This window comes from Grampus griseus, assembly GCF_964374135.1.
Source record: "Grampus griseus genome assembly, chromosome: 5".
NCBI lineage: Eukaryota > Metazoa > Chordata > Mammalia > Artiodactyla > Delphinidae > Grampus > Grampus griseus.
Window position 1 is genome coordinate 27296114 of NC_138998.1, and position 18249 is coordinate 27314362.

Here is an 18249-nt window from a genome sequence, read left to right on the forward strand (position 1 = left end):
CACCTTCAGTGGTGGTTTCTGAACCTTCGCAATGCTGGTCCCTGTGCCCGACACACCTTTCCATATCCTCCTTATCGGCTCAATCCCTGTGCCCTTCCTGCCCCAGGCTGAAGGTCACTTCAGAGCGCCTGCCCCGAATAGGTGAGTGTATGAGTTCCTTATGGCTGCTGTACCAAATCGCTACAAAGTATTGGCTTAAAACAACACAATTTTATTTTCTTATGATTCTGGAGGTCAGGAGTCTGAAATCAAGGTGTCAACAGGGCTGCCCTCCTTCTGGAGGCTCTAGGGGAGAATCTGTTTCCCTGCTGATTCCTCTCGCCCTGCTGGGTCCTGGCCCTCCCTCCATCTTCAAAGCCAGCAGCAGAGCATCTTCCTGCCTTCTGATCGCTGCTTTGGCCCTTATGTCTTCCTCTATGTGACCCTCCTGCTCCCTTTTATTAGTACCCTAATCATGTTAAAATTGGCCCACCCGGATAATCCAGGATAACCTCTGCATTTCTGATCCTTAATTTAATCGCGCCTTCAAAGTCCCTTCACCTGGCAAAGCCACAGCTGATGACCTCCAGGGTGGAGGAATGACCTTGGTGTCAGCGTGCAGGAGGCTGGTATATCCCTATTGATGGGCTCCTGGCATCGAAGATGACACAACAAGGCAGGAATATGTTGTTTGCTTCCAGTCTGAGTTGGGTGGAGTGGGGTCTTGGGGAGGGGCCTTAGGTGCCCCTGGGAAGCTGGAAAGGTCAGCTTATATCCCTGGAAGGCCCAATCCATTGACTACTTGGGACAGAAACAAAGAGAGGAGGTCGCCATCTGAAAAGGAGGATGCTTGGTCAGGGAGAGTCCCTCATTCTCTCGTTTGTGCCACATTCCTGAGTACCTGTGTGCCAGGCCCCCTGCAGGAGTTGAGGGGCCTAGATGAACAAGAAACCTCCCTGGAGGAGTTCACCTTCTACTTGGGGAAGAGAGATGCGGAAACAAGGCAGTGACAGGTCTGTGGTCCGTGAAAGAAGAAAGTGATAAAGTAACAGGTACAGTTAGCGTGGTGGGGGTGTGAGGAGGCATTGGCCTCCAAGGAGAACACCTTGAAGGCAGGTGGTCGGAAGAGCATTTGCACCAGCAGGAGAAAGGAGGTGCGTGTTGTATTTGAGGAGCTGGATGAAATGCTATCGGGATGACTGTGAAGTGGGAGGCGGTAAACTGGAGAGGGGGCGGGATCAGGATGTGGAATCTGTTTGCCTTGCCTCCAGTTTAATGATAAATTCCAAGAAGACCGTATGCCACCTTCTCAACTTGTTAAATCCCTCAGCTGCAATTGCTGTGCACTCGGTGGACCTCTATTAAATGCTTATTGGTGAGAAGCCTTTCCCAGTAGCAAAAGTCCCCCACACTTGCTTCATCTCGCCAGATACTATGACATGATAGGGCAGATGAGTCACTTTTATGGCATGCATCCGACCTTCGAGACGCACTCAAATTGGAGCCTGGTGTATTCTCTGCTGAACCCCCGGAGGGAGTCCATTTCAGCCCTATCATTGTATTTCTCTGGGTTTGGGCTTGGGAGGGTGTTTAGTTGAAGCACGTTGGCGTAAACAGACGACGCAGGTGCACTGACCTCGTTCCTGAGCCTGGGAATGTGCACCCACTGCGACCTCCAGCCTGAGGTGCGGCTCAGACAGAGTCAGTCGCTGTCAGAGCGGCGTGGCTCAGTGTGACCACGTAAGGAAAGAAAAGACAGACACACACTTCCTGTATATCATTTGTTCTCCTCCCCATCGTCGCACTGCATCGCATTGATGCCACCATTCAAACTAATGTTCTAATTTACAGTTTTGGGGAACTTTGGAGAAAATGGATCAAAACCCCAGGTTACCTGAGATGCTGCAGTTACATGTTTTAAGGGCTCTAAAAAAAATACTGTTTTGTCAGAACGAAGTAGAATTTTGAAAGGCTTCCTAACAGTTGTAGAAAACGGCCAGCCTCTTCGGATACACTCATTTCAAGGCTGCTCTTGTGACTAGCTCAGCACACTCTGCAAATACTATCTCATTAAAGATCCGCCCTCCAGGGCCAGCAGCGGTCTCGCGGGCTGCTTTCTTCTCACGCAGCAGGGGGTGTCCCTGCTGCCTCAAAGGAAGTGGGAAGAAACCACGGCCCACCTATGTTGAGAGTTTTTTATCCTCACACCACCATAGCTCAGAACCCTGCCAGAACAACTTCTCTATGTACCCAAGGAGGTGCTTAAGCCTTCCCAGTACCAGGAGGCAGGTCCACTCCCAGCTGGCCGCTGCCCTTTCAGTCTCCACCCAGCCCTCCTCTGGGCCCACCCTCTTGTCTCCTTACCCTGTAGCTTTCAGCACCTAGGTGAGGTTAGAGTAAAGCAGAAGACAGCCTGGGCTCCAGGGCAGGTTGGCTGATAGGGGCTCTCCTGCCACTGAGGCACTGCCTCCTGGAATGTTCATGAATAGCTTCACTGGAGTTAGGCCTTGGTTTGACTCCTAGTTCTACCTCTTACTGGCTGTGTGACCTAGGGCAAATGAGAGCCCCTCTCTGAACCTCAGTTTCCTCATATGCAACATGAGGATAATATTACTTATAAGGTTGTTGTGAGGATAAATGAACTATGTATGGAGAGTGTCTGGGCCTGACCCTCTCAAAAAATGCTTGGGCCCCAGATAAAGACAGTGAGTGACATCAGAAAAGGCCTGTAGATTAGATTATAGTCCTGTAGCAATGTTAATTTTCTGATTTTAATCGTTGTTCTGCAGTTATATAAGAAAATGTCTTTGCTCTTAGAAAACACATACTGAAGTATTTAAAGAGGTATTATGTCTACAACTTATTCTCAAACATTTCAGAAAAAAATTATAGGTATTTAGAGATATGTGTGTGTATACGGAGAGGGAGAATGAATGTAGCAAGTGTGGTAAAATGTTAACCTTTGGGGACTCTGTGTAAAGGGTATATAGGAATTCTTTGTACAAATTTTGCAACTTTTTTGGTAAGTCTGAAATTATTTTAAAGTAAGTTTTTAACAAGTCCCGCTCTGCTCTGAGGCCTGTGACTTTATTTGGACTCTCAGAGATGACATTTTGGGCATCTTACATATGCCTTTGGACCAAGGGGATCCATCAGAGCACAGGGAGGATGTAGAGGTTATGGGCAGAACATGGTCTTTGGGTCAGGCTGCCTGGGTTCCAGTCCTGGCCCTGCAGCTTCTAAGGTCCCTGAGCTGTATGAGTAACTACTCAGGGTTGAGTTGAAAGCATTTGGTAAGATACGAGCTGTACCTTGGTGTGGTGCTTGGCACAGTTCCTGGCCCATGGTGAACCTCCTGTAAATGTTGTTACTGTTATTCTTGCCTCCTCAGTCATCTTACAAGTGAGAAGTAATGGCCTGTGTGTGGCTTAGAGATGCTGATCTTGACACTTGTCTTGGTGCCAACTCCCTGACGTGAGTTTTTGTCCCAATGAAGGCAGGGTGGCTGCTGCAGCGAGTGTGACTGTGCCTGACAAGATGAAGAGCCGAATCCCCGTGGTGCTCCTGGCCTGTGGCTCCTTCAACCCCATCACCAACATGCACCTGCGCTTGTTTGAGGTGGCCAGAGACCACCTTCACCAAACAGGTCAGTCCCGGGGCCCAGGTCCAATGGAAGAACTGGTGGGTTGGGCCTCTTGGGGCTTTGCTGGCTGCTGTCATCATCCCCATTATTAAAACTGTTCAATTTATTCATTCACAGCATAACTGGGGACATACATTTCCTCCATCATATTCAGAGGGCAAACACCCCTCAGCCATGTGACATGTGTACAAGTCATATCCCTGGCCATAGAGTTGAAATGCTTCTCAGGATCCACTACCTCCCTGTCCACTTCACATTGACCGTTAATGCTAAAAAGACAACTGGGCACGTTATAGAACCTGTGTCTCAATCAGGGCGTCCTTCCTGGGGCTCCAGGAAGCATTACCCACACAGCCGGATGAATAGGTAGCATGTACCTTTGAGAACTCCTGCTACTCTTCAGTGGGTAAACAAACGTTCTGTAATGGGGATTCTGACACGTTCTCCTTTGAAAGAATAGATCTTAGACAATTACAAATTAACAGACTTGTATATAGGGCATTTCTAATACAGATGGCATGGCTTTGCCAGAAATATTTAATCAGCTGGAAATATTTAATCTGGAAATGTTCCATCTCCTTAACTTTCCATTTCATTATTAAGAGAGTAAAGTGGCATTTGTAATCTGCATGATTATTTCTAAAGAATATAAGTCATTTATTTGTCGATGTCAGATACATATGAAAGTTTTATTCATTACGTATTTATGTATATCTTATGTATCCATATATGTATTTTGTATTTTTGCATTGCTCAAAAATGTTTACTGTTTTTAAACCAAAATCAATTTCTATTTACTTTTAACATAGAAAAAAATGTTTGAGTAACATGTAAGTCATTTCTTCAAAGAAACTACTTACAAATATTAATTTATTTTAAAGAAATGTCTTTGTTTACAAAACATTTTTTAATTTCTCAATAAGTTAAGTATTTATTCTTAGTAAATAAATAGCTCTGACATAGGAATAAAAAATCCAAACAGTTAACTTAAAACTGGTCACTGAGCATTAGTAAGCCATATACCAAAGAAGAAATATAAATGGACAGTAAACTTGAGAACAGCTGCTCAACATCACTAATAATCAATGAAAATGCAAATAAAAACATAAACACCACAAGGTAATAAGCACCATGAGGGCAGCTACTGTGACTGCTTGAACACCACAGAATTGCCACCGTCAGTCACTAGGCTTGTAGCTGGTGCTCAATAAATATCCGTTGTGGTAGTAAATAGTTCCAGCCAATGAGATAGGCAAACATTAAAGATTGTCAAAATTCAGTGCTGGCAGGATAGGGAGGGAAACAAACACTCATGTATTGGTAGTGATGGGAAATGATAAAACATTTTTGGAGGGCAACTTGGTTTTCCATAGAAAAAAAGAATTGAAGTCTATATACACATCCGTAATGAGGAGAAAAATCAATCAATGGAAGTCGAACCAGAACTGATGCAGATGTTAGAATTAGCAGACTAGTACATTAAAGATTACAATAGTTATGTGACGTATGTTCAAAAATTAAGTAGAGACATGGAACATATTAAAAGGACTCAAATATCTAGACATGAAAACTACAGTAGGTGAGATGAAAAATAAACTGGATAGGATTAATAACAGATTAGACACTGCAGAAGAAAAGGTTAGTGAACTGGAAGCTATAACAGTCTATCCAAACTGAAACAATCCAAAATGAAACATAAAGAGAAAAAAGAATTTTTAAAAATAAAGAAAAGAATATTGGTGAGATATGAGATAATTTAAATCATCTTAATATACTTGTAACTGAACTCCTGGAAGGAAAAGAAACAAAGAACAGAAAAAATATTTGAAGAAGTAATCACTGAAATGTTTTCAAATTTGGTGAAAATTTGATTTAATCAAGTAGCTCAACAAACCCCACGCACAAGAAACAGGAAGAAAACAACGCCAAGGTATATGATAATAAGGTTTCTCAAAACCAATAATAAAGAGAAAATCTTAAAGGCAGCTACAGAAGAACAAATAAAGAAGATAGCAGATTTCCTGTTTCTTAATTCAGCAAAAGGGAATTCAGTGGTACAGATCTTTAAAGTACTGAAAGAAAAAAACGTGTCAATCTAGGATTCTATATCTGGCAAAAATATCTTTCAAAAACAAAGGCAAAATAAAGACATTTGCAGATCTACAAAAGCTGAATGATTTCACCACCAGCAAACCTGCACCACAAGAAATACCAAATTCCTTTAGGCAGAAGGAAGATGATACCAAATGGAAAAATGTATCTACAGAAAGGAATACAGAGCATTGATAACTACATGGGCAATTATATATGTTTTTTATTATTTAAATTTCTTTAAAAGATAATTGACCATTTAAACAAAAATAACAATATATTGTGGGGTTTATAACATATGTGGAAGTAAAATATATGACAGCAGTATCAAAAAGACTGGGAGGGGAAAAATAGAAGAATACTATTGTAAGGTTTTTATGCTATACATGAAGTTTTATAATATCACTTAAAGGTAGACTGTGATAAGTTAAAGATATATATTATAAACCCTAATGCAACCACTAAAATAAAAAAGCAAGCAGTTATAACTCATAAGCTTTCAATGGAGATAAAATAGCATGAGAATATACTCAGTTAATCTAAGAAGGAAGAAGAAAGGGAATGAGGGACCAAAGAATAGATGGGACAAATAGAAAGCAAATAACAAAATGATAGACTTAAACCTAATCATATCAATAATCACTTTAAATATAAATAGTCTAACAACTTCTGCTAAAAGGCAGGCATTGTCAGATTGGATAAAACAAGCAGGACCCAACTACAATTATTTGATGCCTACAAGAAACATACCAAATATAAAGACACAATTAGGTTCAAAGTAAATGAATAGACAACTCTCCCATGCAAACACTAATTAAAAGAAAGCTGAAATAGCTCTAGTGTCAGAGAAAGGAGATTTCAGAGGTAAGAATATTAACAGGAATAAAGGAAGTCATTTCATAATTATAAAGAGGTCAATTCTATGAGAGGAAATAATAATCCTAAACCTTTTTAAAATGTAATAATAGAATATCAAACTACATAAGAATAAAAACATATAGAACAGCAAGGAGAAATAGACAAATCCACAATTACAGTCTGATATTTTAAGTCTCTTCTCACTAATTGATAGAATAAATATGCAGAAAATTATTAAGGATATAGAAGACTTGAACAAGACTATCAACCAATTCAACTTAGTTGACTTTCATAGAACACTAACCAAACATCAACAGAATACACTTTCCTTTCAAGGGCACAGAGAACATTTACCAAGATAGACTATAATCTGGGCCATAAAAGAAGCTTCAATAAATGTATAAGGCTTGAAATCCTACAAAATGTGTTCTCTGACCACAATGGAATTACATGAGAAATCAATAATAGAAAGATTACTGGAAGATTCCCCAAATATCAAAATGGAATAACATACTTCTAAAAAACCCATGTGTCACAAAGGAAATCAAGATGGAAATGAGAAAATATTTTGAACTGAATGAAAATTAAAGTCGAATATATTCAAAAATTTGGGTATGTCACTAAAGCAATACTTAGGGGGAATTGTAGCACTAACTAAACACTATATTAGAAAAAAAAGAAAGGTTTTAAATCAACGACTTCAGCTATATTAAGAAATTAGGAATAGAGGAACAAATGAAAAACAAAATAAGCATAAGAAAGGAAATAATGAAGAACAGAGCAGACATCAATTAAAGAGAAAACAGAAACACTTTACAGAAAATCAGTTGAACCAATAGTTGTTTCTTTGAGAAAATCAATAAAAGTTATAAACCTCTAGCCATACTAACAGTAAAATAAAGAGGAAAGACATAAATTACTATTATCAGGAATGAGAGAGGTGACATAACTATAGATTTTGAAAACTTATATAGAAAATATAAGGGAATATTATAAACAACTTTATGCCTACAAATTTGATCATTTTAAAAATTGGAATAGACAAACCCCTCAAAAGACATGCTACCAAAGCTCATTCAAAAATAGATTTTTTTTAAATGAGAAGAAACAAGTAACCTAAATAGCTTTATACCAACAAAAGAGGTTTAATTTGTGATTTAAAAAACATCCCACAAAGGTTCCTGGGAAGATGGCAGAGTAGGAAGCCACAGGAATCTGTCTCCCCACCTAAACAATAATTGCACCAACAGAATCTGTCTGATGTAACCATTTTGGAATACTGAAGTCTGTTGAAGACGGACTACGTCCAGGGGAAGACATGGACAGATAAAGTGCAGTTAAGTTTAGTCAACTTCAGCTCTTAGCCCAGTAAGAGCTACCCCTCCCCCACCCCCAGCCACATGGCAGGCAGCTGTGCCCATGTTCCTGGAACAGCCTGCACACAGCTTGTGGGAGCCAGTGTGGGGAAAAGGGCCTCTGTCTTCCGAATATTGGGGATCTGTGCTCTGATCTCTGGTTACTGCCTCTGATCACTGATGTGCAGACGAAGGTGGCCAGCCATTGTTGCATCTCCTCTCATTGTTGCAAGCCCCTCCCTCTCTGGCTGAAGTAACTTCCAGGGGATTTAAACAATCAGCACGCTTTCCCCTCCCCTCCTTTTTCTCTTTTTCCCCTTTTGGGAGCCAGACATTAAAGACTAGGACATTCAAAATTAACTGCATATATGGGAAAAATTAAAAAGTGACCACACATGCCTAGGGAAAGTCTGAAAAAAGACTGAGAAGACTTTAACTTTATACTTTGGGCTGATCCTCAGCACAAAAACAGCCTACAACCATCAAAAAACAATAAGTAATAACAACAACCAAAAATATCAAACCCTGGGGAAGGAGAATCATCTGATTTCCAGAGTTACCACATCATTAGAGTCAAATGTTGTTTTCAACCAAAAAAATCAGAAGGCATATAAAGAAACAGGAATGTATGGCCCATTCAAAGCAAAAATAAATAAATAAACAAAAATCGCCCTTGAAAAAGACCTGATGGCTGATCTACTAGACAAAGACTTTAAAACAGCTGTCTTAAAGATACTCAGATAACTAAAGGAAGATGTGGAGAAAGTCAAGAAACCATCTATGAATGAAATGGAAATATCAATAAAGGGATAGAAAACCTAAAAAGAAACCAAAAAGGAATTCTGGAGATGAAAGATATAAGAATGGAAATGAAAAGTTCACTAGAGAGATTCAAAGGCATATTTGAGCAGGCAGAAAAAAAGAATTAGCAAACGTGAAGATAGGACAATGGAAATTATCAAGTCTGAGGAACAGAAAGAAAAAAGATTAAAGAAAAGTGAACAGAGCCTAAGTGACCTATGGGACACCATAAGGTGGACGTTGTGAGAGTCCAAGAAGGAAAAGAGAAAAAAAGGGGCAGAGAGAATATTTGAAGAAATAATGGCTGAAACTTTCCAAATTTGATGAAAGATATAAATACAAACATCCAAGAAGCCCAACCAACTTCAAGTAAGATGAACTCAAAGAGATCCACACTAAGACACATTATAATCAAACTTTCAAAAACCAAAGACAAAGATAATTCTTGAAAACAGCAAGAGGAGCAAATTGTCACGTACAAGGGATCCTCAATAAGATTTTCAGCAGATTTCTCATCAGAATCTTTGGAGGCCAGAAAGCAGTGTACTGATATATTCAAAGGGCTGGAAGAAAGCTGTCAACTAAGAATCCCATATCTGGGGAATTCCCCAGTGATCCAGCGGTCAGGACTCTGCTCTTCCACTGCCAAGGATGCGGGTTCAATCCCTGGGATTAAGATCCCACAAGCTGCGCACCGTGGCCAAAAAAAACAAGGAATCCCATATCCTGCAAAACTATCCTTCAAAAGTGAGAGGAAAATCAAGACATTCCTGGATAAAAAAAGCTGAGGGAATTTGTTACCACTACACCTGCAAGAAATGCTCAGGGAGTCCTGCAGGTGAAATGAAGGGACCCAAGACGGTAACTCAAATTTGTACGGAGAAATAAAGATCTCAATAAAGGTAAATACATGGGAAATTGTAAAAGCTAGTAACAATGGTTTGTAACTGTACTTTTTATTTTCTACACAATTTAAGAGATTAATACACTTAAAGAAAAAAAAATTTGGTCTAAAACAAGCCAGTATTATTGTAACTTTGGTTTGTAACTTCAAGTCTGGCTTTCTACATAATTTAAGAGATTAATTCATTTAAAAGAATTAACAGTTTGGGGCACACAACGTATGAAGATGTAATTTTGTGACATCAACAACCAAAAGTGGTGGGCACAGAGTGTTAAAAGAGCAGAGATTTTGTATGTCATTGAAGTTAAGCAGGTATAAATTCAAATTAGAGTGTTATAACTTTTGGATGTTAAATGTAATCCATGGTAACCAGAAATAAAATAGCTATAGAATACACAAGAGAAAATGAGAAAGGAATTTAAACATTTCACTACTAAAAAATCAACTAAAAGACAGTAATGCAGGAAATGAGGGACAAAAATATATAAGGCATATAGAAAACAAATAGCACTATGACAGAAGTAAGTCCCTCCTTATCAGTAATTACCCTAACTGTAAATGTATTAAAGTCTCCAATCAGAAGATGAGGAACAAAATAAGGATGTCCATTCTTATCACTTCTATTCAACATTGTACTGGAGGTTCTAGCCAAAACAATAGGCAAGAAAAAGAAATAAAAGTCATCTAGACTGGAATAGGAAAAAAAATGTTGATGACATAATCATCCATGGAGAAAATACATAGAAATCTACAAAAAAGCTCCTAGAACTCATAGGTGAGTTTCATAATGTTGCTAGATATGAGACAAATACATAAAAATCACTGCATTTCTATATACAAGCAGCAAAGAATCATAAATTAAAATTTTAAAATAATACCATTTACAATAGCATAAAAAAAGAAATAGGGATAAATCTGGCAAAAGTGTGCAAAGATCCATATGCTAAAAACTACAAAATATTGTTGCGATAAATTTAATACAACCTAGTTAAAATGGAGAGATATGCCTTGTTTTGTGGGTTGGAAGACTCAACAGTGTTAAGATTTCATTTCTCTCCAAATTTACTTATAGGTTCAATTCAACCCCAATAAGCTTTTTGGTAAAAATTGATAAGCTAATTCTAAAATTCATATGGAAATGCAAATGACCCAGGATAGCCAAAGTAATTTTGAAGAAAATGGAACAAAGTTGGAAGATTGACACTATCTGATTTCAAGACTAATTATAAAGTTACAGTACTTGTTACAGTGTGGTATTGGTGTGAAAATAGTTAAATAGATCAATGGAACAGAATAGTGAGCACGAAATTTGACCCCCCTCCTTACATAGATAACTGAGTTTTGACAAAGTTGCAAAGGGCAATTCAGAAGAGAAAGGATACTCTTTTCAAAAAATGGTATGGAACGATTGAATATCCATATGTTCCCCCCTACCCCCCCAAAAAAATAACATTCAACCCGAAGCTTGCACCATATACAAAAACTAACTCGAAATAGATCATAAACTTTAATGTAAAGCATAAAACTATGAAATTTCTAGAAGAAAACAGGAGAAAATCTTCGTGACCTTAGGTTACAGATTTCTTAGATAAGACACTACCAAAAGCGTGATCCAAAACAGGAAAAAAAAAAAAAAAAAAGACAAATTAGATTTCATCAAAATTAAAAGCTTCTCCTCTTCAAAAGACACTAAGAGAATAAAAGACAAGCCATAGCCTGGGAGAAAGGATTTGCAAAGCATAAATCTGTTAAAGGACTTTTATCCAGAATATGTAAGAACATCTCAATACAGTAATGTTTTAAAAAACCAAATAACGCAGTAAAAATTAGAGAAACTATTTGAACAGACTCTTCACCAAAGAAGTTATATAGATGGCAAATAAACGCACATAAAGATGCTTAACTGCATACAGAAAATGCAGAATAAGATCACAATGAGATACCCCTGCACCCCTATTAGAACAGCCAAAATTAAAAAGACCAGTCATACCAACTATGGGCAAAGATGTGGAGTAATTGGACTTCTCATACACTACAGGAAGGAATGTGAATAGTTCAATGGCTGTGGAAAACAGCTTGTCAATCTCTTACAAGTCAAAAATAAAATGTCCTTATCTCTTAGAAAAAAAAAAGTATATATCCATAGTCTAGCAATTCCACTTCACAAAATTTATCCTAAGGCAAGTATGTGGGGGAAACAAAGAATATTTCTATTTGGGAGAAAGTAGGAATGTATTCCCTATATGTCTTAAAGTAGTTTGTGGAATCATGTTCTTTTCAGGGTGTATAGCATCTACTTTGCTTGGAATAAACATCTGCTTGACTCTTAGCTACTAAGCGGCTTTTCCCGGCAACCCTGATTCATCAGAAATGCCCCTGTTGTCTTCGCTCTGAGGTTTTTCAGGGCAGGGCCTGTACTCTGCTTTGTGCAATGTGCTGCTTCCCGGGCAGGTACATCTGTACACTGTATTGGAGACTTTGGATACTTCATGTACTTGCAGACTCTCATTTAGCACATGGTCAGGCTCTAGCATGGCTCAGCGAGGTGTCAGAGAATATTCCTCATCCTTAAAGCTCACAATAACCACAGAATGCGTGAATAATTAATCATATGGATACAATATATTTTTATATTGCATATGATTTCTGTAACTTAAAGTATTAATAGGTAGAGAGGCCTCACATATGACCTCGAGCATCTTCTTGCCTTTATTCTCAGTCATTCTTGCATAGAAAGTACCTGGTCATTTTTGAAAGTCCAGAATGGATTCTGCTGTCTGTGTCTTTGTGTGTTACACAGCAGGTTGACATCTTTCAACGTTCCACAGATACCTACTGCATCTTCTTCATGCCAGGCACTGTTGCTGGAAATAGAATCGATTAAATTGCATCTCCTGCCCAAGAGGGATGCACAATGTAGGTGATGAGAGACACATGGTGGCAAGTGATTGTGGCACTAGATGCAATGGAGAGACATCTCTCACCTGGCGGTTGGGGAAAGCTTTTCGGAAGAGATGACACCCAAGGCTTCAAGAACATGAAAGACTTAGCCAAGCATAGTTTAGAGGGCATTATGGGCAGAGAAAGCAGCACTGGTAAAACACAGAGGTGGAAGAGAATCACGTTCCAGCACATGGGAGAGAAATGAGGCTGGAGGTAGGGAGAACCAGGTCATGGAGAGGGGTGCGTGGTGAGAATTTCCCTTCTCAGCACAGCTGGGCTTCCTCTACCCCTACCCACAGCCCCAGTGGCTGGCTGTAGCCTCCCATAGCCAGCAGAGCTGTGCATCAAGCCATCACCCGACCCCTTATTTCTCCGGGGACAAGTATTTAAACAGGGCCTTTTCTCTCAATCAGAATCAGCTCACAGTTAAGGCTGGATGAAAATCTGGCCTCACAGCTGACTTTCTCTTTTCATCAAGAAAATGAAATCTCCCTTCTGTTGGTGTATTTTCACTAAAACAACTCACAATTTTAATTCGATATTACACTCATATAAATTGAACTAAACAAGCTGAAGCAATTTGTGTAGTACGTTTGAGGAGAAATTAATAGTTCACTCCTAGTTTGCTGCAGTAGCTCTAATTACTTTGTTGTTTTGAGCCCTTTCCCCTTTGCCAAGCACCCCTTCTTCAAACTGCAACTGTCCTTCCTTCCTTTTTCTCCTGAAGCAACAGCAAAACCTTAAAAACTGACAGAGGCACTATAATATATCACAACTTTTTACTGTCTTTAGTCCTGCGATAACACACCCCTTTATAGTAAGAAACAATTATACATTGGATGAAAACTTAGGTCTGAAGATTTTCGTTGTTAATACCCTGACAAAAAGTCATACATGCTCAGAGGATGAAATGTTGAGCCAGCTATTTTTTTATACTCCTTTACTTGAAAATATTGGGGAATATGATAAGGGCTGGTAGGAATGTGTGGTATCTGTGGATTTTCTGTATTTTATAGTGTTGTCCTCTAATCATAGGCGCACTGTGTGCTGTGTGGGGAACTCTCAAAGAAGATTCTCAAAGCCTTGATGGATGAATTCGCGTAGTGGGCGTGGGTGGTTTTTAAAAGTTCATTTGGGAGTTTTATCTTGGTTTGCTGATTTTTGACAGAAGTGACTCAGCCCAGCGTATGACTAATCAGTAGCATCCGTCATACCTAAAGCTTTCTCTGGATTAAGAATTTGAGCCGGCATTTCTCTTAAGATGTTGGATGTATTCCCAGTTGTAAGTAGTTGTTTTCCCAACATGTAGTCACAAACTTACTAACGAAGGTTGAATTAAATTTAAATCCTGCTTTCTGTTACGTAGACAGTTTGTTATTTCTAGTCAGCATGACTTGGCCATTGGCCTATATTTCAACAACAAGCCACTTGTGTTCCTTTTTTAAAATCAGGTTTTCTGTCAGCTTCATTAATACTTCTTCATTTAATGATTATTTAGCACCTGTTCATTTTACATATTTAACAAACACAGACCATCCTCACTATTTGTCAGGTAGTGTTCTGAGTACATTACATTTAAACAAAGGTCATTGAATCTTCCTAACAACCCTATGAGGTGGATGTTGTCATTCTCCCTATTTTACACATGGGGAAGCTGAAGCTCAGAGAAGTTGAGTGGCTTGCCTGACATCACACACAGGGTAGAGACAGTCTGCCCTGCAGTCTGTGCTTGTAGCCACCATGCCATCCGTGTTGCCTCCATTCACTCAACAAACTTCTTGTTGAGCACCTGTCTGTGCTGGAAACTGTGCTAGAAGCAGAGGCAACAAAAGTGAGCCCTGTGCCCCTGGGAGAGTGCCTTCGTCAGTTTAGGCTGCTATAAGCAAAAATGCCATAGACTGGGTGGCTTGTAAGCAAAAGAAATTTATTTCTCACAGTCTGGAGGCTGGAAGTCTGAGATCAGGGTGCCAGCATGGTTAGTTTGTGGCAAGAGCACTCTTCAGAGTTTCAGTCTCTGACTTCTCATCATGTCCTCACATGGAGGAGAGCAGAGAGAGGAAGCAAGCTCTCTCGTGACTCTTATAAGGTCATGAATCCTATTCATGAGGGCCCCACCCTCATGACCCTGACTAATCCCAATTACCTCCCAAAGGCCCCATCTTCTAATACCATCACATCAGGGAGTACGGTCTCAACATATGAATTTGGAGGGAACACAAGTATTCAGTTTGTAACAAGGAAGCAGACGTTAATCAGATCCCACAGAGGTAAAATTACTCGGATGACAAATGCCTCTGAGGGGAGTTCCTGATGCTATCAGGGTGAACAGTGAGGCAACTTGACAGAGGCAGGAATCCAGGGCAAGTGTTTCTGAAAATGTAAGGACTGAGCTGGAGAAGAATAGTGAGGCACATTTTAGGTTGAAAGTGAGGTTGGCCTGGGTCAGGGGATGCAGGGAAAGAGCACTCTTGGACCAGGAAAGTGCGTGTACAAAGGCTCCTTGTGGGAAGAGGACAGAGCCGCTGAGGGATGACCGGGAAGCAGGAACAGAGGGGAGTGTTACAGGAGGTGAGGAAAGGGTTGGGGAGCAGACCGTGAGGGCCTTGCCGGCCATCGTTAAGGAGTCTGTTTTTCATCCTAAGAGCTGTGGGAAGATCTGCCTTTCCCTCCCTCCTCTTTGTATCTGCCCCCGCCATCCTAGCACTAAAGAGCGGGCGGAGGGAAGCCAGTTAAGAGGCAATTTAAGCAATACTTTTGATGAGAGGGTGACATGTCAATGAAAAGAAGTTGGTGGATGGGGAAGGTCATTACAGGGTGACGCTCGCCTGATAGTGGATTGGGTCTGAGGGAGAGAGAGAGCGCCACCCACGGAGAAGGAGAGAGTCTGGAAGTGGAGCAGACTTGGGGAGGGACAAGTTCATCTTCAGACCTGTTGACTTTGAGAGACCCGCGCGAGAGAACATCACATGGGCTTTAATGATTACAGGAAACTGTGGAAGTGCAAGCCTGGGGCACAGCAGGTATTCAAGGTCAGGAGGTAGTGTTGTCCCTACCTTTATAGACAGGGAAACGGAGGCTTGGAGAGGTTATCACTTACAAAGTTAGCACGTGGGGGAGCTGGGGCCTGAACCCAGGCCTTGGGCCCCTAGGCCAGTGTTCTTCTCACTGCCCTGTGCTGCAGAGATGCACCAGCAGGCTCCTGAACGTGCAAGTCCCAAAGACAGATTTGATGAGAGCAGAGTCTGGGTGGACTCATAGAAAGTAGGGAAGTGGTCGGGGCTTGATTTTGGAGTCTGAAATGCCAGGTAAGGAATGTGGACTTTAGGTGAAGGGAGCTCACTGAAGCCCTTTGACCAAGTGTCTCATCAGATGCCTACGAAGTAAAGTCTCTGCCATGGATGGAACCTGGGCACAGGGATCCTCAGATAGATGGCCTCCAGAAAATCACCTGCTAGAATACTCTCAGCAGCCTGTACCTGGATAGCCGGACCCCATCTGCTGCCAGGGATGGCTGACTCAGAGTTCAAGCCCTCTTCTCCAGAGTGACCAGGACTCAGCCTTGGGGGCAAGTGCACGGCCCTGGACAACTCCTCCTGCCTGCAGCGTGGCCCCGTGTGCATTTCCCACCCTGTTGCCAAGGTGATCTTATGAGACCTTGGCAAATGCCTGGATGAGGTTCTGCCTTCATGGTGGTTACTTGCCTGCCCATCTGAAAACGCTACCGAATAGGGAAATGACTTATTCTCAGCAAACTCTTGCTAACTCTGAACAGTGATCACTTTTTCCAAGTGTTCAGAAACTGTCAGTGTCAGACTAGGTTTCCCGACTTTCGCTCTGGTTGGAATTCAGCTTCCCAAACTATATTTTCCAGATTTTATTCTCTGTGCTTTGTTTATAATTGATTCAATAGATGCCCCCAGAAAGCAGAGCATTGGTCTTCTAGGTGCATGCAGCAGGAAGGGCACAGAGCTGCTCTCAGCCACATCTCTGTCCTGGCTGAGGCAGAATCCAGGAGGCCGTGCCTCTGCCTGCTCACAGGCCCCAACTGGCCCTGGCTGCCTCCCAGCCACGCTCGGCTCTGACTTGATGTTGCTTCCGAGATTCTCATCTCTTTTCCTGCTTTCCCTTGGATGCCACAACCTACAGGAGAAAGAACGCAGAATGGTGAACCATAGAAAGGACGTGCTCCCTTCCCTATGACCGTGGGGTCACAGAGAGAACACTGACTTTGAAGGCAGCCTTAGCATCAAATCCGCCTTCTAGTGCATGACCTTGAACAATTTACTTGACCCCTCCAACATGTGTTTCCTCAACTGCAACATGGGAAAAATATCTCCTAACTTTAAAGGTTATTTATTATAAGGGCTCAACGAGATGATGTGTGAAGGGTCTAGCCTACTCGACAAATCCAATACACGTTTGGTCTCTCCACTTGCATCCTGAGCAGGCCCCCCGCAGTGCGGGCTCAGAGTAGCTCCCGGTCCTGTGGCCACCACCAGACAGGTTAACATAATATTCTCACATCTACGCATGGAAGTGAGAAAACCGCAGAATTGTTTCTTCTGTTTTCTTTAGCACTTTCTTGATACTTTATGATATTATTGCCTAACAATCCTGCCCCACACATTTGTGGCATCCCAGATTAAATTGCATCATAAAGATAACAACCTGGTTGAAAGCCTTCTCCTTTTCTTCCCTTTGGACAACCTTGAGGAGGGGAAAGGTATTTTATGGCTCCCAGGAGTTCCTCTCAGTGACTTGCATTTTAAATTGGAGCATAGTTATTACAATATCATTTACACCAGCAGTTTTCTTTTTTTTTTTTCTTTTATTTAGCTCAGGGAAAGTACGTTATTTTCTGTTATTTTTATAATATTTGTGAGAAAGGACCATATAATATGCCTCAAAGAAAATTTAACTAAATTTCCCAAGCGAAAAATTGTAGAGATCACTTTATCAAACCTCAGTGCAAAAAACCTGGAACTAAATAACTGAAATGTAATTTTTTTTTTTACATCTTTATTGGAGTATAATTGCTTTACAATGGTGTGTTAGTTTCTGCTTTATAACAAAGTGAATCAGTTATACATGTGTTCCCATATCTCTTCCCTCCTGCATCTCCCTCCCTCCCACCCTCCCTATCCCACCCCTCCAGGTGGTCACAAAGCACCAAGCTGATCTCCCTGTGCTATGCGGCTGCTTCCCACTAGCTATCTATTTTACGTTTGGTAGTGTATATATGTCCATGCCTCTCTCTCGCTTTGTCACAGCTTACCCTTCCCCCTCCCCATATCCTCAAGTCCATTCTCTAGTAGGCCTGTGTCTTTATTCCTGTCTTACCCCTAGGTTCTTCATGACATTTTTTTCCTTAAATTCCATATATATGTGTTAGCATACGGTATTTGTCTTTCTCTTTCTGACTCACTTCACTCTGTATGACAGACTCTAGGTCCATCCACCTCATTACAAATAGCTCAATTTCATTTCTTTTTATGGCTGAGTAATATTCCATTGTATATATGTGCCACATATTCTTTATCCATTCATCTGATGATGGACACTTAGGTTGTTTCCATTTCCGGGCTGTTGTAAATAGAGCTGCAATGAACATTTTGGTACACAACTCTTTTTGAATTATGGTTTTCTCAGGGTATATGCCCAGTAGTGGGATTGCT

The 18249-nt window shown here is 40.8% G+C and overlaps 1 protein-coding gene across 3 annotated transcripts in view; it reads left to right on the forward strand.

Annotated features, from left to right (window-relative positions):
- The window catches only part of NMNAT3 (nicotinamide nucleotide adenylyltransferase 3), a 117373-nt gene that overhangs the window by 45857 nt on the left and 53267 nt on the right, over positions 1–18249 (forward strand). For 2 of the 3 annotated variants that reach the window (XM_082655582.1, XM_082655583.1), the window contains exon 2: positions 3476–3625. In XM_082655582.1, the coding sequence (XP_082511708.1) occupies positions 3517–3625 (109 nt within the window). In that variant the 5' untranslated portion in view covers positions 3476–3516. Of the gene's footprint in view, positions 1–3475; positions 3626–18249 lie in introns of those variants that run through there. The other variant, XM_082655584.1, reaches the window with a different exon arrangement.